Here is a 25,237-nt window from a genome sequence, read left to right on the forward strand (position 1 = left end):
AAGTGATGGGGGCCAGATCCTTACTATTTCCAGGATGGCCTTGCAGGCTGGATCTGACCACGGCCGGCCTGCGGGCCTTGAGTTTGACTCCCCTGATCTACAATTTATTATTTATTTAGCTTATGGTAGTGTTACATTAGCCAGGAGACTACAATGCTAATACAGAGTAGTAGTTTGCTGCCCTACGACTGTTAGTCAATTCGGTTCACGCTCACACACTTTCCAAGGTGCACCACAGGGGGCGAACTAGTTCCACACCAGGAATTGATCTACAGTACTCTTGATTAAGAAAAGAGTAAAGAGCCAAATCAAGATACACAATCACATATGACAGTGAGTGGAACAGTAAGTGCTGAAAATGATACCCATAGGTATGTGTTTTGTCTTTTAATGTCTTTTAATGGTAGGGAATATTATCTGAAATTCTATGGAGAGTTAAGCAGAAAAGCGTATTTCACAAAAGTTTCATATTACAACATAATATGAAACATTCAACCATCTTGGAACAGCTATTCAGGAATCATTACAAAATTGTTCTGTGTCCAATATACATTCTTGAAATATTAAGAAGGAATGAAAGAGCAGGGTTTCCTTTGGCCATCAAAACAGGCAACAGTAAATGGCCACCTGAATGGCAAGTTTAAATTCCTCCTGCAAAATTATTAAATTTAAAGCAACAATGGAACTTGAAGAACATTCAGTTCTGCTCATGCTTCCCCTACTTTTATAAGAAAGTTATAACATTTCTTGGCAAGCTATACCATCCCTGAACAGCAGAGGATAAATTTTGCATGACAAATTGCTTAGTTTCCATTAATAAGGAATATATTTAACTATTAAAATTTAGGAGCTTTGTACATTCTTAATTTTTCTTTGGTTGTGTAGATTATAACCGTGAGGATCCTCTAGATATGTAGGGTCAATCCTCCTTCCAAATGCTCTGATACCACCGTCAAACGCACATTGTCACAGTGGCATCATTGACATATCGTGACATTTCCCCCTTCGTTAAACCAGGTGTGGGTGTGGCCAGCATGTGATGCATCCGATCCGCGGGCCATGAGTTTGACAGCCCTGATTTAGAGTGAGAAAAGTGCTAAAGACAAAATTGAATGGTGGAAACACCATCAAAGCCATCAATACTCGGGCTATACCTATGATACAAAACACCCCTGGAATTATTAACTAGACACAAACTGAACCGGGCAGTTCGAACTGAAAAACAAGAAAGCTAATGACTATTCACTATGCACTACACCGCATATTGATATTGATAGAATTATACCTGCCCCACAGAAATGGAGGTAGATGTTTAATTCAAGTAAAACAGTCAGTGAAAGAAGAAATGCAAACTTTAGCTGATTACATGTAAGGCAGCCAAAACAAGCATTGATGCCAGTTAAAAATTGGAATGTGCAGGAAACAAAACATGAATATTGAAACAATGCAATAAAACAAGAAAAGAATGCTGACAAGAAAAAGTATTACAGGTCAATTTTGAAAAAAGATCAAGGGAATGGTAGATAAAGATAAAACTTGGCAATGGCTTACAACTGGAACATTAAAAAAAGAATCTGGAGGCTTAATTTTGGGTGTCAAGACCAAGCTATTTAAACTAATATAATCAAAGCCAGAATTGAAAAATTGTCAAATGATTAAAAGTGCAGGTTGTGCAAAAGAGACAGAAGAAACAGTAGCTCATATACTCAGCTTGTGCAACAAGATTGCACTAACTGTTTATAAACAATGTATAACATGGTTGCCAAAATGATTCATTGGAACATCTGTAAAAATTATCACATGCCAGTAATGAAAAAATGAAAAAGTAGTTGAAAATGAGCAGGTTAAAATACTTTGGTATTTCTGAATACAAACTGATAAAGCTCTTAGTTCCTCACAAGCCAGGTTCAACTGTAGCTGAAAAGAACAAAGTGTGAATAATGGATGTGGCAATATCAGGGAATAGTGGAATAGCAGATAAAGAATTGGAGAAGATATCACAGATATCACGATCTGAAAATTAAAGTTGAAAGATTATGGCATAAACAGGCTGCGGTGGGTCCAGTTGTTATTGGCACTCCAGGCACCATACCAAACAATTGTGATGGCACTTAGAAAATTTGTGCATTGACAAATTTCCACCTGTCAATTACAAATTGACCACTTGCTTGAGTCTGTACATATATTACACTGATACAACACAGGGGTGTCAAACTCACATAGTCACATCGTCATCACGTGACATAGAGTGACTTTCCCCCCCCGCTAAACTGGGTGTGGGTGTGACCAGCACATCCAGCCTGCAGGCTTCAAGTTTGACACCCATGATCTTGGGAGGAATTCAGTGTATATGAAGGCCAACACTAGATAAAGAACTATCAGCTATGATTTCACACTATTGTCTGTAACACCATCAAACAAAAACATCTGCTTATCCCAGGTCCTTGGAAATAGGTGAACAAAAATGCCAAATCCAGTCTGAACATCCATGCATGACTGTGCAGTCAAACCATATAAATAGTAATACAAGCTCTTGGGAAGGACTTGATAGGTGGACAAAAATGTCAAATTCAGTTTCTCTTATGAGAGACCAATTATAGTACAAAATAACATAGCAAAAGAAAGCAAAGATAATACCAAGAGTAATAGGCACCTTGGGAGTAATTCCAAAAAATCTGTAACATTACTTGAACATCATTCACACTGACAAAATTGCCATAAGTCAATTGCAAAAGGCAGCCAGATGTTTAGAACAATTTATATTCTGAGACAATACTGTTAACATTATAAAACAATGACATCTGCCTATATCAGGTACTTGATAGGTGGGCAAAAATGTCAACTCCAATCTAAGGAGCTGCTGATTCAGTTCTACAGAAGAATTATTGAGTCTGTCATTTGCACCTCTATAACTGTCTGGTTTGGTTCTGCAACCCAACAAGAAAGACACAGACTTCAGAGGATAATTAGAACTGCAGAAAAAATAATTGCTACCAACCTGCCTTTCCATTGAGGACCTGTATACTGCACGAATCAAGAAGGGGGCTGTGAAAATATTTACAGATCCCTCACATCCTGGACATAAACTGTTTCAACTCCTACCCTCAAAACTACGCTATAGAGCACTGCACACCAGAACAACTAGACACAAGAACAGTTTTTTCCCAAAGGCCATCACTCTGCTAAACAAATAATTCCCTCAACACTGTCAAACTATTTACTAAATCTGCACTACTATTAATCTTCTCATCGTTCCCATCACCAATCTCTTTCCACTTATGACTGTATGACTGTAACTTTGTTGCTGGTAATCCTTATGATTTATATTGATATACTGACCATCATTTGTGTTGTAAATGTTGTACCTTGATGAAGGTATCTTTTCTTTTATGTACTGAGAGCATGTGCACCAAGACAAATTCCTTGTGTGTCCAATCACACTTTGCCAATAAAAAATTCTACTCTACTCTACTCTACTCTACTCTACTCTACTCTACTCTATTCTATTCTATTCTATTCTATTCTATTCTATTCTATTCTATTCTATTCTAAACATCTGGCTGACTGTGTGACCCACTGTAATAATAAAATTACTTATTACAATCTTGGCTAATCTAGTGTCAGTTCTCATGCTAGCTGGAAAACTCTTATTTAGAACAATATAAGTAAACTTAAATATCAGAAGCATTTTAAGGTTTCAACCACAGGCCTTCTGTTCAAATTATATTTTTGGCATAATGAAGAGATTATGAAAGAAATTTGATATACACCCAGCATAGGAGTCTAGCAGACAACCACCATACATTTTGAAGTAGCAGTTTTTCATCACATACTGCATATGGCAAGGATGTAATCTAATACAGAAGGAGCACTGTCTGAACACTGAAGAAACATCCTTCATATCATGTACCCAACTATTCCTTCAGACACATTTAAAAGGAAAACGTAACCCAACATGTTATAATAAAGCCTGTGAGGAATTAATTGTAAAATTCTTTTCCAATATAAATATAAAACAAAATTTAGGAAAGGGGGTGTTTTGAATCTCATGTTTGTGTATTTTAACAAATGCTTTCAACTCTTGTAGGATGTTCAGCTGTAATATCAAAAGAAGTTAGAAAAAAATATCGTAGAAAGGATGAAATAACAAAAGGTGGTTATTTCATCCTATTCCACTTATAATTGGACAATGCATAAGTCAAAATAAATATATTTGGCAAAAACAAACAGATTATGTCAACAAAGTGAAGATTTTTTACAATGCATTCCATGAATGCATAGCAACAGTTAACAATACAGAGGCATAGAAGTAAACTGCACATACCTGAGAAATTTCTTGTAGCCAACATTGTTGTTAAAATGGCTCCCTGAAAATTCAACATGACGCCAATATTTTAGAAGATAAACCATATGATTTTTAATATCAAAATATATTGAATCCTGAATCTACTCATCTTAATATATAGTATTTATAAACAGTGGTATAATACATACTAAACTGTATATTTTTCTTCTTATGTTTGTTGAGGTTTTGCTTTCAAATATGATAAAAGTATGTGTCAGTTGTATTCCCTATTAAAAACATAAACTGACAATACTTGGTATTTTTTGGGGGGAAAGGCACTACAATGTCATTTTAAAAAGGAAGATATGCTTGCATTTATTTCAATTTCACACATGAATGCAAATTTCCCTCCACCCTTCCAATGTACACCTATATACATACACATACAGCCTCACAGAGAAGATTGAGGAAAAGGAATATTAAAAGAGAAATTTCTCTAGGGCTCAAAATAAGTGTAGTTTCAGATAATCAGTATCTGCTACATTATTTTTAGTATTTGAGAATGCTGTACTCCCAGGCATAGAGAGCAAGAAATTGCACATACAAATTGGGAAACTGGCTTTATTTTATTAGTCTGAATATTAAAACAAAGGAGCACAGGCATCGAATAATAAACAATTTGCACAAAAAAGAAGAATAAAAGCAATCATAAATGTAAACTGGATACTTCCGCATATAAAATTAACTACTATGGATTAATTAGAATATATATTTTGGAAATGCTATGAACAATAAATAAAAGAATCTATGAAAATTGCCCTCTTACCTTGAGTTTCCTTCTTGCATTGAACTTCTTCAAACAATCTACAGTCTCCTGTCTGTGCATCATAGAAGCAACAGTAGAGCGTTGCTGAAAGACAAGAACAGAGTATATGTTTCAATGCATGCAGCTTTATCTACACTGTTATTTAATATAACTCTTTTTTTTTTGGAGATGCATCCAGAAGTCAGTGACAATTCCAGAGTTCCAAGTCAGAATAACAGTGCTCCTTCCCACCATTTAAGTTCAATTTAATTTGTGTTGCCACTAAATATTAGATTACCAACAGGGACTGAATTCTTTTTCTCCTTAAAATGATCAAAGATGATCAATTCCAATATATTATTCAGATCCTGCTTTTATACTTTTTGCTTTGTAGGATTGATTTAGTTGCTTAATTAAAAATTCAGGTAGGCTTTATTTAGTGACCACAATTGGACCTGGCAACAAGTAAAAATGGAACAATACTTACAACCTTACTTCAGCTTTCCTTTGCTTTACAGATATGTGTGGGTTGTAAATATTGATCATACCTATATTTTTATCACTGTTGTAATTATGAATGGGCACTAAATGAGGCAGTTGCTAAATGAGGATTACCTATAGCTGTTATCTTATATGATCCTATAACAGAAACCTCATGTATTGGCACTAAAAGGTAAAGATAAAGGTTCCCCTTGACCATATGTGCTAGTGGTTCCTGACTCTAGGGAGCGGTGCTCATCTCCATTTCAAAGCTGAAGAGCCAGCGCTGTCCATGGTCATGTGGCCGGCATGACTAAATGCCAAAGGCGCATGGAACGCTGTTACCTTCCCACCAAAGGTGGTGCCTATTTTTCTACTTGCATTTTTTATGTGCTTTCAAACTGCTAGGTTGGCAGAAGCTGGGACAAGTAATGGGAGCTCACCCCATTATGCGGCCCTATGAATTTGAACCGCTGAACTGCCAACCTTTCAATCGGCAAGCTCAGCATCTTAGCCACTGAGCCACCGCGTCCCCTTTTGTATTGGGACTACAAAACACCAATTCTCTGGAGAACAAAGGAAAATACTGTTAACAAATAACAGAGTTGTAAGGGACATCGGAGGTCTTCTAGTCCAACTTCCTGCTCAAACAGGAAATCCTAAACCCTTTCAAACAAATGGTTGTCCAATTGCTTCTACCACTGTGGTATAAATTCTACGTGTCTGAGGGTAAACTACAATACTGAGATAAGATTTTATAGGAGGAAATTAATAGGTTGCAAAATGGTAAAATGGATTAAGAGAATGTGGATGTGGATGAATAACCAAACACCTAACCTTACATTTTGACTCCCAAGCACATGACACCTGGGCAAAACATAATTGATGTAGTAAATATTGCTTACACAGATCCATGGGTGTTTCAGGGCCTCCGTTGCATTGATGCGTTTGGCAGGATTGATTGTAAGCATTTTGTTGATAAGATCTTTCGCTTCTGGGGTCACCGTATCCCATTCTGGGGAAGGGAACTTGAAAAACACATACTCATGTAAAATCAAACTGATACAGCAGTGAACTGTTTGGTGAATTACAATGAGAAGGGCTTTGATAAAACATCAAGTAAATAAATATGTCTTCTAGCCAGCTTGCCATATTTTAATACAATAAAAGCAGTGGTGAAATGTAAAATTTGTTACTACCGGTTCTGTGGGCATGGCTTGGGGGGGGGGCAACTTTTTTTTTAACTTTTAAAAGCATTTTTTCTACAATCTCTTTGGCCCAAGAGGTTGTAAAAAATGCTTTTAAAAGGTTCTGACGATCCCAGCTGAGTTGCCTGATTGTCAGAAGCTTTTGTTTTCTTTTAAAAGCATTTTTTTTGCCTTTAAAAGAAAAAAAAGCCTCTGACAATCAGGCAACTCAGCTGGGATCATCAGAGCATTTTAAAAGCATTTTTTTTATAACCTCTTCGGCCGAGGCTTTTTTTTTTTTACTTTTAAAAACATTTTTTCAGCTGAAGAAAAAATGCTTTTAAAAGTTTTTAAAAAAACCTCTGATGATTGTGTGGCTCAGCTGGGCATGGGGGGGGGGCAGGGATTTTTGCTACTGGTTCTCCGAACCACCTGCTGCCATTGCTACCAGGAACATTTCACCCCTGAATAAAAGTTATAATAAAAATCATGTCACACTGAACTAGAGCTACAGTTTTTGTAGGGATCTTTACTCCTTGAAAACAAATCAAGGATTATTTTACTTCTTTTCTAGGCAATAAATCATTTTGTACAGACTTTGAGGTTGTCTTAACGTGGGTTGATGGATGATGAAACTTTTCTCCCTGTCTCAAATACGGCAATCTTCCCTCTCTTCCTATAAACCTATAGTAGCATTTGTACAGCTATTTCCTCCATTCACTTCACTTCAAATTCTTCCCATTCTCACAAATTGAGCAATTGAAAAGAAAGTGAATGTTATAGCACAGCACTAATGAAAGCAAACAAGTTAATTAGTATTGATCTGAGACACAGAAAACCTCAGTCAAGAGTAGACTAGATAAAAGAAAACTCAGTTGTATGGGATATGAAGAGAGGGAATAGCTGTAATAGGTTCAGATAACCTTCCAAATAATTGGGAAAGATAATCTACTCTTGACTTGACCACTGCATGCCACTGATTCTTGCCTATTGATTATAGAAAACCTTCACGTACATTTCAGCATGGCTGAAGCCTGTAAGACTTTCTGAAAGCAGGCTATTATTTTATGAAAAGCAATTCGTATGATGGACTCTTCTGAGATAGCAAGAAGGATAACCATGCAGAAGAGACATTTGTCTATTTGGAAATACATTCCAACAGGCATCAATGCTTAAAAGGCAGGGTGGGAGAAAAACCCATCATTTTTTTAAAAAAAATGATTCTTGTGGCTGCAATTGACAGACTTGAAAATGATGAGCGGTGAGAAAATAGGATGGAAACATTGTGGGCGGCACCAGTTCTACATGGCTCATTTCACATTTTTCTGCACCAGATCTACATACACAAACTTGTAACAAAATCAAGACAGATTATAGGTGTGGGAAATTGTAACAAACCATGGTCAATGAGTGATGTGTCAGGGATGGGCACAATACGGTGGCAGAAAAACTATACTGAGAATATTTATTTACATCAGCATCACTAGATACCTTCCAGCTCTTTTGGATTACATCTCCCATTAACTGTGGTTGGCATGCTGAAAGCTGCAGTCTAACAGAACTGGAGGACTGTGGGTCAGAAAAATAGAATCCTCAAGCTGGAAGGGTCAATCTAGACCAGCTAATTCAACTTTGTGCTCAAGCAAGGAATCCAAGTAAATGCTTCATGAACAGATGGCTGTCCTGCTTTTACTCAAACATATATCTCAAAGGGAAAAGGGTAAATAGATGGATAACTAGAGGAAGGTTGGAAGGTTGATTTTCAGATGTAAGAGATCAGTTAGCTTAACCAGGGGCCTATGTGCTTCAGCATGTTGTGTTACAAAGTGGTAAACAATCCCCATTCAGGCAACCCATAAGTGGTTACAGGATGGTGATAGACCTCAGTGCTCACTCTTTAGTAATTGATATTTAAGGCTTGCTGCCTGGAAGATTAATGACTTTGTCTAATCCTTTTTTTAAAAAAAATGTGGCTACTGCTCTTTTTGTGTCATGTGTGCATGTGTGTGTGTGCCTTCAAATCAGTGTTGACTCCTGGACACTGCCTGGACAAGTTCCTTCGAATTCTGAAGAAAGGACTTGCTACTGTCTTCTTCTTATGACCGAAAGTGACTGATCTAAGGTCAATCTTTTTAACTACAAAGGGACTAGAACTCACAGTCTCCTGGTTTAACCTGGTGCCTTAACCACTACAGCAAACTGGCTATCTCTATACCTGATTCAAAAAATATAACTATGGCTGGGTAGATACTTACGTGAGAAATTCTTTATTTATTGTTTCTAAAATGGATTTTTTACTTTCCTTTTAAAATAAATCAAACTACATTTAGCGGACAGAAAAGCTCTACCGAGAATCATTAAAACTAACCAGAATATCATCGGGCTCCAGTTACCAGCCCTGGATGACATCTTTGAATCTCGCTGTTTGAGGAAGTTTGTTTGTTTTTTAATTTAATTTAATTCGTCAACAAATACAAGAAAACAAGTAACAGAGTACACACAGACATGGACAAATGAAAAAAATTTGGCACACAAAAAAAGGATATAAATTGGTGGTGCGCTTATGCATGCCCCCTTAGGGACCTCTTAAGAAAACTTCGTAAAATAAGATTTACAACTCTTAAAGCCTTTTTTGCAATGATGTTATAGTGAGCTCTGGGACTTAAATCTTTAGAAATAAAGTTGCATAACTTTCTGAGAGACTCTTCCCATCCTGCTTACAATCTTTTTGGATTGTTGCCTTCTGGCAGAAGATACAGAACAATTAAAACTCGGACCACACATTTTCTGAATAGTTTTTATCCCAGAGCTATAATTGCACTCAACAATGAACTGAAGGGCCACCATCAGTGAGCTGTTGGACAGCATTACTTGGTCTGTTGTGTGGATGTTTGGGTGGTTTAGGGGCAGGGAATTTGTGGTGGGTGGGTGGGTGTTTTGGGATTGTTATATGTGTTGGACCTGGTCTTTGGGTGTTAAGTGAATTTCATTGTATGGGTATACTGTGTACGTGTATATACGTACAATGACAATAAAGTTGTTATTGTTGTTATTATTATTATTACATTACTACATAGGACTACATGCTAGCCACCATGCATCAATTTAAGCTTATTGTGTCTCTTGAAAGCACATACTGTAAATATTCAACTCTGCACAATTGAATATTCACTAGCAGTGTGTTATATTACATAGAAGAGAAAATTCTACAAAGGAAAAAATAAATCATCGGAACAATTTCAGAGGTTGGGAGGGAAGTAAGAGAATGCCAGAATATCAAATACTTATTGTGTTGTGTTTTTAGAGATAATAAATGATCAATGATAAAAACAGAGAGAAATTGAGGCATTACTTACATCATAAGCACCAGCTTTGATCTGTTGATAGAGTCTATGTTGATCTTCATCCCAAAAGGGAGGGTATCCCACCAAGAGGATATAGAGTATAACACCTGCAAATCGTATTAAATTAATGAGTAAAAGTAGCATACCAGGGGCGGGTTTCAAAATCCATCGCTACCGGTTTGCTCATGGGGGCTCATGTGTGCAAAGCTTCTGCGCAAGCGCAGACACATCCAGTTGGGTGGGCAGAGCCTCCCGCCGCCACTGCTACCAGTTCTCCCGATCCAGGGCGAACCAGTAGCAACCCACCACTATAGCACACATAAAGATTAACTGGAGGACATGATACATGGGAAATCCATAATAAGATCTCCTAGAGTACAAGGTAATGGACCCTAATTTTAATCAGAACAGCATGATGAGGAAATGTCAGCAGAATTGTCTTTCACTGAATCTTCTTTTCCTTAACATAAGAACCCAAATGCAGGTGCACAGAAGTTCCATAAGATTTTCTTCCTTTCCTCTTATGGCTGAGAAAAAGTGACTAGGCCACAGTCACCAGCTAGCTAAGGTGGGACTAGAATTCACAGTCTCTTCACCACTACACCAAACTGGTGGTTCTTTAATACCAGTCAGGAATGATAGAAACAGTAAGAGGAATTTCCATCCCTCATTTATAGTGACTTAAGGCAAACTATCTTTGAATGATTTGAAAAACTTCTTCCAAGTTTCTTCCTATATAGCGTAAGTGTCAACCCTGAAGCTGGCCTGATTTGAGGCCATTTTGAGTGCTGACACACTGGAGCAGAGGGATAGGCAGGGGGTAATAGAGATAGTTGGAGTGTTGTAGCCAAAACAAAATACTTTCTCTTGGGAACCAAGGACATTCCCACAGGTGCTCGGAAGGAGGGGACTGGAGTCACCTAGCAACTGGACAACATCCTGAATGTGACTGATTGTTTTGAGAAAGTGAAAAACTTTTACTTTTAATTAGGTAAAACCCGTGGGAATACTCAGAGCCGGTTTTCACAAGCCTGTGCCAATATGACATATCCAATAAACGTATTCTTTGAGGAATATACTTGCCCAGGATTTTGTTTGCTACAGGTAAGTTACTTGGAACCCTGACATTAAATTGACTGACAATAAGTATGACACACATATACATACACACACACACACACACACACACACACACACACACAGAAGGACAAAACAGTTGTCTGCTTAAGAGATAGGCATGCACTCGCAAATCTCCCCTCCCCTCCCGCCCCCCCCAAATCATAACTGACTTACCACAGGCCCACATGTCTACTGGCTTCCCATAGGGATCTTTTCGTAGCACCTCAGGGGAAAGGTATCCTGGTGTACCAGCAAAGCCTGAAAAGTAAGTCCGCTTAGTGAATAGTAAGCTATTCAGAAGAAAACAAATACTAAAACACCTTTTCAAGTATCTGGGTTTAGACTACATTGTCACCATCTATTCTACCTTACTTTGCTTATCTATCGGAAGCTGTGGGAGCTTCATCACTTGAGACTTTCAAGAAAAGATTGGACTGCCATTTGTCAGAAATGGTATAGGGTCTCCTGCTTGAGCGGGGGGTTGGACTAGATGACCTATAAGGTGCCTTCCAACTCTGTTAATCTGTTAAATAAATCTATCTATCTATCTATCTATCTATCTATCTATCTATCTATCTATCTATCTCTATCTATCTATCTATCTATCTATCTATCTATCTATCTATCATCAAGGTTGACTCAGCCTTCCATCCTTCTGAGGTCAATAAAATGAGGTTCCAGATAGTTGGGGGCAATATGCTGACTCTGTAAAAGCTGAGGGCTGTAAAGCACTACGAAGTCGTATATAAGTCTAAGTGCTATTGCTATTTTTTTTTAATACAGGTAGTCCTCAACTTACATCCATGTGTTTAGCGGTTGTTCAAAGTTACAACAGCACTGGAAAAAGACACTTATGACCTATCCTCATGCTTAAGAGAGTTGCAGCATCTCCATATTCACATGATCAAAATTTGGGTGCTTGACAACAGCATGTATTTATAATTACAGCATCCTGGGAGAAGCTCGGTTCACTTAACAACTGCAGTGATTTGTTCAACACCCATGGCAAAAAAGATCATAAAATCAGGTTCAGCTCACTTAACAGCCACCTTATTTGACAATGGGAATTCTGGCCCCAACTATGGTCATAAGTCGAGGGCTACCTGTTAGAAACATTTGTGAATTACTTCCAAACTTACACCAATAGTTTTTTTCCCACTCTTTCTTTTTTACCCTTTCAGCTTGTTTTATGCTCCAGGGCAGGGGTCTCCAACCTTGGCAACTTTAAGACTTGTGGATTTCAACTCCCAATATTCCTCAGCCAGCTTTGCTCCCAGGAATTCTGGGAGTTGAAGTCCACAAGTCTTAAAGTGGCCAAGGTTGGAGACCCCTGCTCTAGGGCAGTGTTTCTCAACCTTGGCTGCTTTCAGAAGTGTGGACTTCAACTCCCAAAATTCCCCAGCCGGTAAACTGAGAGTTGAAGCCCACACATCATAAAGTTGCCAAGCTTGAAAGACACTGCTCTAGGGATTTATCTGGGTTCTGAATATTTTGGAAAACTGAAAGGGACAACTGATTTATGATTTCCTTTTTTCAATGATAAAGAAAACCTCTGGCATAATCGCATCCCTTTTAACATCTCCATCTTCTGAATTTTTTTTCATGGTGTAGCATTTTAATATCTCCTTTATCGAGTACAGATTTTGGGAGAACTTTCTCAAAATCTTCTTATGTAGGTTTTTCAAAAAACATATTTCTCCAAAGTAAGCTAATAGGTACAGGTAACATTCACTTTTGCTTTTTGCATACAATTTTCAGATTTTCTTTAATTATTTCGTGCATTTTATGCCTCTAATTTGGGGATGAGGGTTAATGTAGATTTCTGACCGGAGAAAATGGATGCTAGAACAGCTTGATTCAATGGTATAGTGCCAATTCAGGCAACTTTTGCAAATCTATAGTAGCTTTCTTTAATGTCCCACTTGCGGGCACACTAATTTAATATGGCGTAGTGATGTTGGGATAAATAGGAAGATATAATACAAACTGAATTTTTTTTCTTACCAAACCAGGCCTGTTGTTCACCCTGCACTTCAATTGCTAATCCAAAATCTGCCAGTTTTACAGCTGCTCCTTTTGACTTGCTTGCTAGAAGCAAGTTCTCAGGCTTTATGAAGGACAGAAGAGAGAAAATAAAAGGAAAAGGGAAGTAGAAGATAAGTCAGTATTTCTAATTCAGTAGTAATTACTTTATATAGATTAAGTTGGAGACAGGGAAAACACATTTTCCTATTTCCAAAGATAAGTAATAAAAATTTGATTCTGAGAAATTTTAAATGGATCCCAAATCCACAAATTATTTAGAGTACGGCTGTTTTCTTCTGTTATATTTTTAAACCCTCTCTTCTCTTTAGAAATCCTTTTAGAAGCCTCTAAGACTGGTCTATCAAGTATCTACAAATTTTATTTGGGAATACAAAATTTTCCCAAATTATAAGATTATTAACTTTATCCAACCTGATGCCCATCAGATTAGTTGGCCTGAATTTCTCATAATTCCAAGCTCTTGAAAACTTCTACATGGGACACAGAATCACTTCTTCAACACATTCTTCTTGTAGGAAAAGTTATGGCCACATAACTGATATGAAACCAAGGCTCAAATATTTTTCCTTGCTAAAAATAGATACATCATAAACATGATTTATTACAAAAGGGATACATTATCTAGAAATGTTACCTATATCTGTCTTGTCAAAATTTATATGACTGCTAGATATCAGGAAAGATACAAATGAAACTTTCTTGCAATTCAGTAACAGTAGTCTTAAGATCTAGCTTGTAATATAGTTAAGATCATCTTAAAATGTCAGTATTCCATTATATCTAAACATACTCAATGCTACAGGTAGTCTTCGACTTTCAACCAAAATGTCTGTTGTTAAGTGAGACATTTGTTAAGTGACTTGTATCCCATTTCATGACCTTTCTTGCCACAGTTGTTAAGTGAATCACCACAGTTTATTAGTAACATGGTTGTTAAAAATCAGGTTTCCCCATTGATTTTGCTTGTCAAAAGATTGCAGAAGGTAATCACATGACCTTGGGACGCAGTATGAGTCAGTTACCAAGCATCTGAACTTTGATCACATGATCATGGGGATACTAAAATGGTCGTAACTGTGAAAAACGGTCATAAGTCACTTTTTTCATTGACATTGTAACTTTGAACAGTAACTAAAGGAACTGTTGTAAGTCGAAGACTACCTGCATTTTTCAATTTGGAATCTAAACTTTTTTTAAAAAAAAAGTTTTATTATAACAAGAATTCTAAGAAGTGCAATCAATTTTACAAGCAGTTTGCCAATTAATCTGCAAGGTTTTTAAGGCAGAAAAAAGTTAGTAGAGGATAGTTCTTAGAAAGCGTTGATAATCTTACTATCTGTAACTTTCAAATTCCTATGCAGGACCTGTGATGTTATACTAGCTTCTGTCTAAACTTGCACTTTCTGGATGCCTGGGAATGGAATTTCAAAAACTCTCACAAGTACATTGTATTACATTTATACACTTTGATAGAAAAAATACCTAGATCTTGCACAACACAAAACTAGGATAACAACCTAATCTTCCATGGGAACCACTGAATATTCTAAACAAGTAACCTTGGACATAAATATGTGAAGCAGATATCACAGTCCTAAGGAAAGAAATATGTTCCAATAATTACAGAGCAGCCATACACTCAATAGCAAGCTCCTCTGACTTCTGGGCAACTGACTATGCCCTTAAAAAACATGCATCAGCCAGTTCAGGATGATGGAAATGTCAATAGATTTGTCATGCATGAGTTCTGAATAAGTTGGGGCAAATGTACACAACTGGACAAAAATATGGGGGATTTAAACGGAGATGGAATCTTGAGACTCCATCAAAAAAAGGAACAAGTCAGTGTGTGGATCACAAAGTTGCACTTTAGCTGCAGATGTGCATATAGTAGACAGAAAACAATATTTTTTAGTTTCTTTATTATAATATTGATAAAAGAGGCATAAAACATATTTTGTGTTAAGATCTAAACTGTATGTATAAAGGGTATCCTAAAATAATATTACAAATCTAAGTTTATATTTTAAAATCCACATATGAGGTGACCTAGCTGGCAAAATAAAACAAGATTTTTTTAAAAAAATGACAAATAACAAGGAGTAATATTCTTTTTGATTCTTCAGGAAAAAGCTATTTGGCCAAATCAATCAAAGATAGTGAAAGAAATGGTAATAGTCATAAGGTGAAGTTAACCTTTAAAGAAAACTACACCTGTATTGAAATTAAGACCAGTAAATTGTATTCTATAAATGTGAGTCAGATTTGTTTTAATGGGTTTCAGCACTAATTCAAGACTGAATGAAGTCATTCTTCTCTTGAAACATTCTGGGGCCATCTTTTACATCATCCTTGCAAAATGATTTTAAAATGTACATAGGTGTTTAAACAGTATATGATTTACAGAATCCTTTATCCAAGATAAAATGTTCAAGTTTTATATCTGAAGAAGGGGTTTGATTTAAAAACAAAACAGAACCCAGAATGTTGACATAAATACTTTATTGCATATATTGTTGTATTGGTGGCAAGATGAATGTTTTAAAAAATAAGAGCTTCTGTTCTTTTAATTGTTTTTTCTTTAAAAATAATCTATCAAGTCTGTTATTCTAATGGTAGATAATTTTAATTAATTCTTTGTTTTGTATTAATTTCTAAAAAGAATCTTGGGTTATTTTAAACAAATGAATTGTGATGTAGGCTCTTGTGTATGTATTAGATAGACACTTGGGGAAGCAAGCATTAGGTAGCTAAATAAATAAATGTTTCCTGATCACAGAAAAAATGATGTACAATTGTATACACCAACACATGTACATGTCTTCATTTTTTCTTATTGTACTCTTTTATACTTTTTGTGTATACCTTGCTATCTAGGCAGTCATTTTATGCATAATATGGGTTCTAGTCCAAAGCATATTTAGGACTATTATCAGAAGTAATGTACAGGAATAGATGCACACTCACCCTCCCCAATTATCCTCACCCACTATAAGGTAGTGTTGTATATTTGTCAAGGTTAGCCAATGAAGATGTTGCCATAAATACATCAACATACTGTTACATACAGAGCATGAATGACTGCAGAATATCATCAAATGCACACTAGATCTAGTTTGGGAATAAATCATTCCAAATAACTGTCAGGAGGAACTACTGTTATCCTAAAGTAACCATGCAGATTTGCTATGATGAATGTTCACAGTATGAAATCTATTAGTAAATTCCAGAAGCCCTATTGGGTCTGAATTTCCTTCTGAAAATGTAATGCGAGAATAACAGGCAGCTCTATAGTTTATTACAGATCTCATCTAAACAGGGAGCAACTGAAAGAAACTGCTTTAAAATGTTCTATGAGATTCTGCTTATTTTTTAGACTGAATTTTTTAGGCTATTACTGTTACAACCTGCAAAACACAGACAGGTTGTTCTAAGTTTATGAAAAGAATGTGTGCATTTATGTGTATGTGCCTACACACAGTAAGTCCTGAATTAAGTTCCAAAAGAATGACAAACCATTTGCTCATATTTGTTACTACTGTTCTATATTTGCTCACTGTATGTTTTAGGTCTAAATATTTTTTTTAATTGTAGAAAAATCAGTTGGAACTGCTGGTCAACAATGTCACATTAGGAAAAAACCTGTCGAAACTAATCCTATGGGACAACTGATTAACCGTAGCAGTATTTGCATAGCTGAATTAACATGTATAGAGAAAGGTGGGAATAAAGTAGGCAAAGAAGAATCACAAGAATCCTAAATCTGCAAGGAAAAAAAATAGTTGCCTGTTTTTGCAACCACGAACAACTTGCAAAATAATCAGTGGACATCTCTTTGCTTCTAGATGCAAAAATGCAGCTATGTAGTGCTTTGAATCTGTGTAATATGATTTATCTTCCCCCACAGCATTACTCACCTTCAAGTCCCGATGGACTACGCCCATCTGATGGCAGTGTAGCACAGCCTCCAGGATCTGCTGAATGCAATGACTGCATGCAAACACCAGGGGGCGTATATTAGTTCGAAGCTGTACACTCACTGTCTGTATAACCTCAGTGAGACTGGGTTAAAGTGCAAAATGATGAACAGGCTGAGATCGTGATTCACAACCTCTTAAAAATGTATGGTTTTGCATTCCTCCGCTAGAACAGCTACTTCCTCAGACATTGTGAATGTGCACTGCAAATACACGCATGCTTTAGCCCACTTTTATGTAGGGCATGAACAGGAGGCGGATAGGGATATGTTTGGGCTCAACAAAAGGATAGAAGGTAGTACTGTTGGGCATATGCATAATATATTGAGAAGCGGACAATGAGAGCATATCATTGCTCTGGTAAACCCATTTTAGAAACTTGGGTTAAATATCTGGTGCAGTTTGTTCCTTCCCTCCTTTACTCGCCTTGGAGGCCTTTTTTCCACCAGCAACCCTGAAAGTAAATTTACTTTAAGTAGTTTTGTATTTGAGATGAATTATTCACCCTTCATGGTTTCATTTCGCCAAGCAATTATTTGATCCCTGTTGCCTGAGGGATCCATCCTACTCTAGCAGAGCAATGCATAGCCAGTCATTCTGCTACAATAACCCATTGTCTCTGAACAGAAGTGGTGTTTTAAACCTGCAGGCTAACATCTATCACAGACAAAGGTCAGTCAAAGATACAGGCTACAGGACTGAGGTAATCTCCTTCCAAAATGGTTCCTGATACCTATGGCAGCTACCACATCTCTTCGAAGGTCCCTTTTTAGCAGTACCTATTCTACCTTTTTCTGTGATGGACATTAAACCTGTGACATTTGCAGAGTGGAAAGCAGCCTCATGCATTATCCATTTCTCATATTAAGGGTGAGGAGGATAGCCAAGGGAACTTCTCAGCCGACCCACCCTTAAAACTCAAGCCGGGAAGAAAAAAAAAGAAGAAGAGAGACAGAAGAGAGACAAAAACAAATAAAATAATAATAAAACAAAAGTCTTAACAAACCTACGGGGCACCAGATACTGACCTTGAGGTCTCTGTGCACTATGCCATTTAGGTGACAATGATTAACACTTTCTAGAATCTGCTGTATACAATGACTGCAAAGATACAAGGGCAGAATGGGAGGGGGGAAAACATTTTAAGGCACATAATCACGTTAAATACAGAAAATAATTTAATAATAATAATAATAATGAAAGTAACTTAAAATAGTAATAACTTAAAATAATCAAATCACATTTTCAGACAGGTTTTAATTACACACAGAACTGAAACACAGCATTTCTCTCTTTTTCTTTGGAAAAAATTGTCAAGAGACTCAAAAGAAATGACATTTAACATATAACATATAATAGGTATACTTTTGGTGGAATATTTGCTGAAATATGAGAGGAAAAGTTAAGACACATGCTAGGTGATAGGTCTATAATAAATAATACAGGCTTATTGTAGCTAGCAGTGCAGTGTAAACATCAACATAAATAGCAGAGAGAACTTGTCTAACCACTGGTCATGATAGTCAAGACTATGCATAGTGTCCAATAAAGAATTTTGCTCACTGATTAGTCAGTGTGCTTGGAATGATGCTGAAAAATATGAAGCTGTGGGTATTATACATCCTGAAGAGCATGAATATTTGCCAACCAATATGGGTTATATTCTATTGTCTAGTGTGTTTAAGAGAGTACATATTAGTTGAACAAACAAATACAATGCAAAACGTTCCAATATATGCATGCTTTCCACATATTACCAGTAATAAATGGCATAATGGCTATTTTTTTTCTGCATTATTCTTTCATGGTTAACTCCAACATATATAAACATTTTTATATAGGAGCATAAGGAAAACAATAAAACAGAGCAAATAAAAAAGCACAAAGCTTCTTGAAAATCAAACAGTTTAATAGAACAGGAAATGTGTGTGGGGAGGAATCAGTGTGTGTAACTGAAAAGTGCATTTGAAGCAGTCAGTTACTAGCAGTCATCTTTGGGGGAGGGGAAAACATTTTAAGGCACATAATCACGTTAAATACAGAAAATAATTTAATAATAATAATAATAATGAAAGTAACTTAAAATAGTAATAACTTAAAATAATCAAATCACATTTTCAGACAGGTTTTAATTACACACAGAACTGAAACACAGCATTTCTCTCTTTTTCTTTGGAAAAAATTGTCAAGAGACTCAAAAGAAATGACATTTAACATATAACATATAATAGGTATACTTTTGGTGGAATATTTGCTGAAATATGAGAGGAAAAGTTAAGACACATGCTAGGTGATAGGTCTATAATAAATAATACAGGCTTATTGTAGCTAGCAGTGCAGTGTAAACATCAACATAAATAGCAGAGAGAACTTGTCTAACCACTGGTCATGATAGTCAAGACTATGCATAGTGTCCAATAAAGAATTTTGCTCACTGATTAGTCAGTGTGCTTGGAATGATGCTGAAAAATATGAAGCTGTGGGTATTATACATCCTGAAGAGCATGAATATTTGCCAACCAATATGGGTTATATTCTATTGTCTAGTGTGTTTAAGAGAGTACATATTAATTGAACAAACAAATACAATGCAAAACGTTCCAATATATGCATGCTTTCCACATATTACCAGTAATAAATGGCATAATGGCTATTTTTTTTCTGCATTATTCTTTCATGGTTAACTCCAACATATATAAACATTTTTATATAGGAGCATAATGAAAACAATAAAACAGAGGAAATAAAAAAGCACAAAGCTTCTTGAAAATCAAACAGTTTAATAGAACAGGAAATGTGTGTGGGGAGGAATCAGTGTGTGTAACTGAAAAGTGCATTTGAAGCAGTCAGTTACTAGCAGTCATCTTTGGGGGAGGGGGGGGGAAACAATAGGGAGTCTCTTGAATTTATAGGATTCAAGGGTGGTAAATTCAGTAGATAAACTCATTGGAAGAAGAAGATCTCTCTCTTTTTTCTTCCTCTTCTGCTAAGATCCCTGCAGTGCTCTTTTACAGAAGTTGATAAGATGCTGTGTGATGTTTTTAGGGAAAGTAGAGTCAGCAAAAATAACTTCTCCTTTCCTCCAGCAGAGATACCGTATTTTTCGGAGTATAAGACGCACCGGAGTATAAGACGCAACTTAGTTTTTGGGAAGGAAAATAGGGAAAAAAAATCTGCCTACCAGGTATTCATCTGGCTAGCGTCCTTAGTCTAGTCAGCTTCTGCACATTAGTTTCCTGTGTTTAATCCCCTGCTTGGGGATAAAAAACAGTTTCTAAAGCACAACCAATCTTTGGAAGGAGAAGCAATGAGAAAATAGGGAAAGCATGGAAATCGCTTCACTAGCACCTGGTTAGGGCTGAAAAAAAAGCTTCACAGCTGAAAGTTGGAGGGAGCAGGCAAAGCAGGAAGTTTGCTTCACTGAAAAAAAGCTTAGCACGGAGATTGGAGATCACTTCACTCACTAGCACCTCCTTAGGGCTGAAAAAAAGTTTTGAAAAAGCTACATTCAGAGTATAAGACATATCCAAATTTTCAGCCTCTTTTAGGGGGGAAAAGTGTGTCTTATACTCCAAAAAATATGGTAACTTTGCTAATGAACAGTTACTTTTCTGGTCTTCGAGACTATGCACCCTTCAACCCATTCATTTATTTATCTTCCTCTCTACCTCAGCCGTTATATTTATCACACACTTGCTAAGTATAGAAAACATAGACAGCAAATTATAAAGACAGGCCTTTAGATGCTTTGAGTTCAGTACTAAAGAAAGTAAAGAGTAATTCCTTGCTTTTACAGGTGAACTTTTTATTGGTGTCAATAAAAAAACTGAACATTATTCTGATGTCACTGCTACAGTGGCAGGCCAAGAATAAAGCCACGTGAAGTGATTTTACTGCCTGCAATGGAAAAGGAAAAGCCGAGATATGGGTCCCAGATATAGACTAGTTATGGATATTGGAACTTATTAGTTTTGGAAACTTTTAGACTTTGCTGGGTTCCTTGATTTCAGTAGGCACAAGTTATTTAGACCACAGTTATCACCCCTATCCTTTCTAAAATTCCAACAAAAACTAGTATGAAACTTCCTAGATGAGCAAATCAATCACTGCCATATCTATTTCCCCTTTTTCACCTTAGGAATAGTTGAACTTCTACAAAATCATTTTGTAAGGTATGGGGTGGGGTTTGAAGGAAGAAAAAAACCATACTTTACTACCATCATGCTGCTCAAGTTCAGGGGTGTCAAACTCAAGGCCCCGGGGCCGGATCTGGCCCGCAAATGCTTAGATCTGGGCTGCGGGCCCACCCTGGAAACAATGAAGGACCAGCCCACAATGCTGCTGCCAGAGAACAGGGACCTCAGGAGGGCTGCGTGCCCCCACCCAAGGTCCATTTTCACTGGCAGAGGGCTGCAGGAGGCCGTCACAGCCAAAAATGGAGCCCAGGAAGGCCATTGTGGCCAAAAATGGAGCCTCAATGAGTGACATCGAGCTGGCCATGCCTCCTGGCCACGTCCCATTGGCCCCCCCGAGGTCAAACACAACCCTGATTCGGCCTTCAATGAAATAGAGTTTGACACCCCTGCTCTAATCTAATGACAGAGGAAATGTATAAAAGGAAAGATGTATTGATACAACTCATAAAATAATAATGGCATATTTATTTGTAGAACCAAATTCTCATGGTAATATTCCAATGGGAAATGCATTGTGGAAAGAAACATCTATAAATAGACTCTGAAAAATGCAAAACAAGTGGAATCCCAGTATGCTAAATGAGTACTGTTTTCCACGACTGAGATTTAAGAACGGTTACTGTAATTTGCCTCAGGTATCACGCTAAATTTATTTTTATTTTGTTGATCAAATTTAGAGAATACCCAGATGATTTTTTTTAAAAAAAAATTCAGCACTGACCTTGCATCTGCTTCACTGTAATATTCTCTTGCAACAATGTCTTCAAATAATTCACCTCCGGTAACTCTAGTAATGATATGAAACATTTTTACAGATTAAAAAAAAAAACTAAGTTAGAAATTTAATTTTTACCCAACTTTTTTGCAAATACTATATGGCTGCTTCAGATTATGAAGGATCTGCAACAAAACTCAGTTCTGGATTCAGATATATCGGGTATATCCTTAGTAGATAAATGTTTGCTGGACTTACACATTATTATTTTTTAAAAAAATTTCTGACTTCCATACATTCTGCAGAGGTGAATTTTTATTTACATAAAATATGAACCTTCCTTAGGTATATTTCATTGGGGGACCTCAATATAATGCATAAATTGCACATTTTATTGCACTGTCTAGCAGTGCAATAGCAGATATGGTGAAGGATTATATTCCAAGGATTTATATTATTTCAAATTGCCACTCCCTCACTTTGGATGAGATACCAGTTCTATTTAACTATTCTTCTTCATCAACTCTTAACTTGATGGTTTTCCAAGACAGGAAACAGGATCTCATTTCAATGGCTTCAATACAATTTTGCTCATATGATCAAGTCATTTTTTTAAAAATAATTTTGCACTGAATTTTTATCTGAAATCTTTCATTATTTATCATTTATCATTACTATTTAAATACTGAAGATTTTCAATACTTAGCCAATTTTTAAAACAAAGTTCAAATAAAGCATTTAAATAAAGAATCAAGAGAAAACCATTTATATAAAATGACGCTTTTCGTTTCATATTTTTTAAATTTAGTTCAAAACACATTGTTCTGAGAGGTCTGAAATGAGAAATTTTCAGGCAACAATAAGCCCACTTAATGACCTTTATATTTCACTCAACAGAGTTTTCAGCAAGAGAAATGTGCTTCATAAACAAAAGACAAATTCTTTACAAAAATATTTTTTTTAATGCTGGATATAACTGGTGAAAGGGCATCTTATTCTTATTTGTTTCTTCAAATTTCTACATTGCCCATCTCACTTGAATAACCCTAGATAGTTTACAAATAAAAATCACACATTAATGTAAAAGCGTAATTAAAATCAGAATTAAAAACAGTACTAAAAATGTTAAAAATTCAAAGGTTAAAAACGTAAAGAGGTGGAGACAGTGCCCTTAAGCTACCAATCACTCCCAAAGTGGCATATCCTTCTTAGATGCCCATGCCAGTTGGCAGAGCCACTCTTGATGCTCTTGTAGAAGGCCATAACAGAGGGGGGCAAAATATCCATATTTATTTTTTACAATTACTTAACAGCAATTATATATTTTTTGTTTAGTGACCTCTTTGTCTTTATTATGTTTTTAGTAAATCAGGTTGCCTGAAAAATTACTATAAACAGGTTTTCAATATAAAACAAGTACCCATTTTTTTCTGATAAATCTCACAAATTTTGAATTATTTTTCAGTTTATATTGTTATTTTTTTTCAACACTTCTGCCTAAATTGTAATGGAATTTTCTTTATTTGAAATATTTTGATCTGTCTTGATAAAATGAGAAATTCACACAAAGCAACATAAATAATTTAAACCATGAAACAGACTATTTCTGATGCAATAATATTGTGTTGGTTGTATGCTTTCTCTTAATTTCTCTTCAAAATAGCTTAAACTTTGCTGCAGAAAACATCCTGGCTTTGTTAACCTGGAAATTCTGGTTTAACTCCAGCTAGAAACCAGGAACTGATCAGTTGCCTTTTATTCCTTAGAATAGAGTAGAGTAGAGTAGAGTAGAGTAGAGTAGAGTAGAGTAGAGTAGAATAGAATAGAATAGAATAGAATAGAATAGAATAGAATTTTTTATTGGCCAAGTGTGATTGGATACACAAGGTGCATATGCTCTCAGTGTACATAAAAGAAAATATACCTTCATCAAGGTACAACACTTACAACACTTAATGGTAGTCATAGGGTACAAATTTAACACTTAATGATACAACACTTCATGATAGTCATAGGCTACAAATAAGCAATCAGGAAACAATCAATATCAATATAAATCATAAGGATACCAGCAACAAAGTTACAGTCATACATCATAAGTGGAAGGAGATGGGTGACTATTGCCAGCGTCAATATTATGTGCCATACTTATATAATTTGTGTTGTTCTTCATAATTCTTTCTTTATTCTTAGACAATCCCCTTGAGAGAGTCCATTAAATTTGCCTATTCCATAAATAGTTATCAGTAAATATAAACATGGAATTCACAGATATACTGTCTGGACATCATGAACAGTTAGTTACCTAGAATGCACTGGCTTCCCTTACAGGTAGGAAATGGCTATTGGTGCTTTGCATACCATGTACAACAACTTCTTTGTGTGTGTGTGTGCGTGCGTGTGTGTGTGAGAGAGAGTGTGTGTGTGTGTTTTGTTTATGGGGTTCTCTGACAATCTCTGCTCCATTTCTTTTCCATCTGGATCATATGACATAGTCTTTCATTTTATATATTACACGTTATAGGACAAACTGCAAATAGGCAAGTCAACTTACAAATCAAAGACTAAGTAATGGAATCCTTCTTCTGATATGCTTTCATGAAGTCGCACTGTTGAAAGAAGAGAAAGATTTGTCTAGTTTTTTTCTAGGTACCCTTAACTTTATTATCCTTTCCTTCTACCTTTCTGTTAACATATAATATTCTACCCTTTTCCTTGGGTTACATCTTCAGTTGAAAACAATGCCATCTTACAAAACAGATACATTTGCAGTATCTTAGCATAATTCTCGTAATAATAATATAGATTAACATCTAATATAGTCATATGCCTTTTACATTCATAAATTTTTGTAAGTTTCAGTTTTGTAAGTTTCAGTTTTGATAGCTATGTGCAGGCTCCAAGTAAGTCCATCTATCCATTAAAAGAAAGAAAATGTTTTTCCTGAACCCATTAAAGAAAAATCAGCACATACAATGTTTCAAGTGTCAACAAATACTGGGTAGCAAACAGAATAAACTGATCAACCATTACTTTGAAAATGAATATATGCAAATGAAATAATACAATAACCAAGACTCTTT

General features: G+C 36.1%; 1 protein-coding gene across 5 annotated transcripts in view; it reads right to left on the minus strand.

The window, feature by feature from the left end:
* CAMK2D (calcium/calmodulin dependent protein kinase II delta) overlaps window positions 1-25,237 on the minus strand; it is a 161,382-nt gene that overhangs the window by 49,915 nt on the left and 86,230 nt on the right. For all 5 annotated transcript variants that reach the window (XM_058192328.1, XM_058192329.1, XM_058192330.1 and 2 more), the window contains exons 4-12: window positions 24,709-24,763; window positions 22,161-22,226; window positions 18,272-18,344; window positions 13,225-13,327; window positions 11,395-11,478; window positions 10,114-10,208; window positions 6,476-6,598; window positions 5,112-5,195; window positions 4,325-4,367 (exon numbers count right to left, since the gene is read on the minus strand). In XM_058192328.1, the coding sequence (XP_058048311.1) occupies window positions 4,325-4,367; window positions 5,112-5,195; window positions 6,476-6,598; window positions 10,114-10,208; window positions 11,395-11,478; window positions 13,225-13,327; window positions 18,272-18,344; window positions 22,161-22,226; window positions 24,709-24,763 (726 nt within the window). The remainder of the gene's footprint in view (window positions 1-4,324; window positions 4,368-5,111; window positions 5,196-6,475; window positions 6,599-10,113; window positions 10,209-11,394; window positions 11,479-13,224; window positions 13,328-18,271; window positions 18,345-22,160; window positions 22,227-24,708; window positions 24,764-25,237) is intronic.

This window comes from Ahaetulla prasina, chromosome 8 (genome assembly GCF_028640845.1).
Source record: "Ahaetulla prasina isolate Xishuangbanna chromosome 8, ASM2864084v1, whole genome shotgun sequence".
In the NCBI taxonomy this organism is placed as follows: Eukaryota; Metazoa; Chordata; class Lepidosauria; order Squamata; family Colubridae; genus Ahaetulla; species Ahaetulla prasina.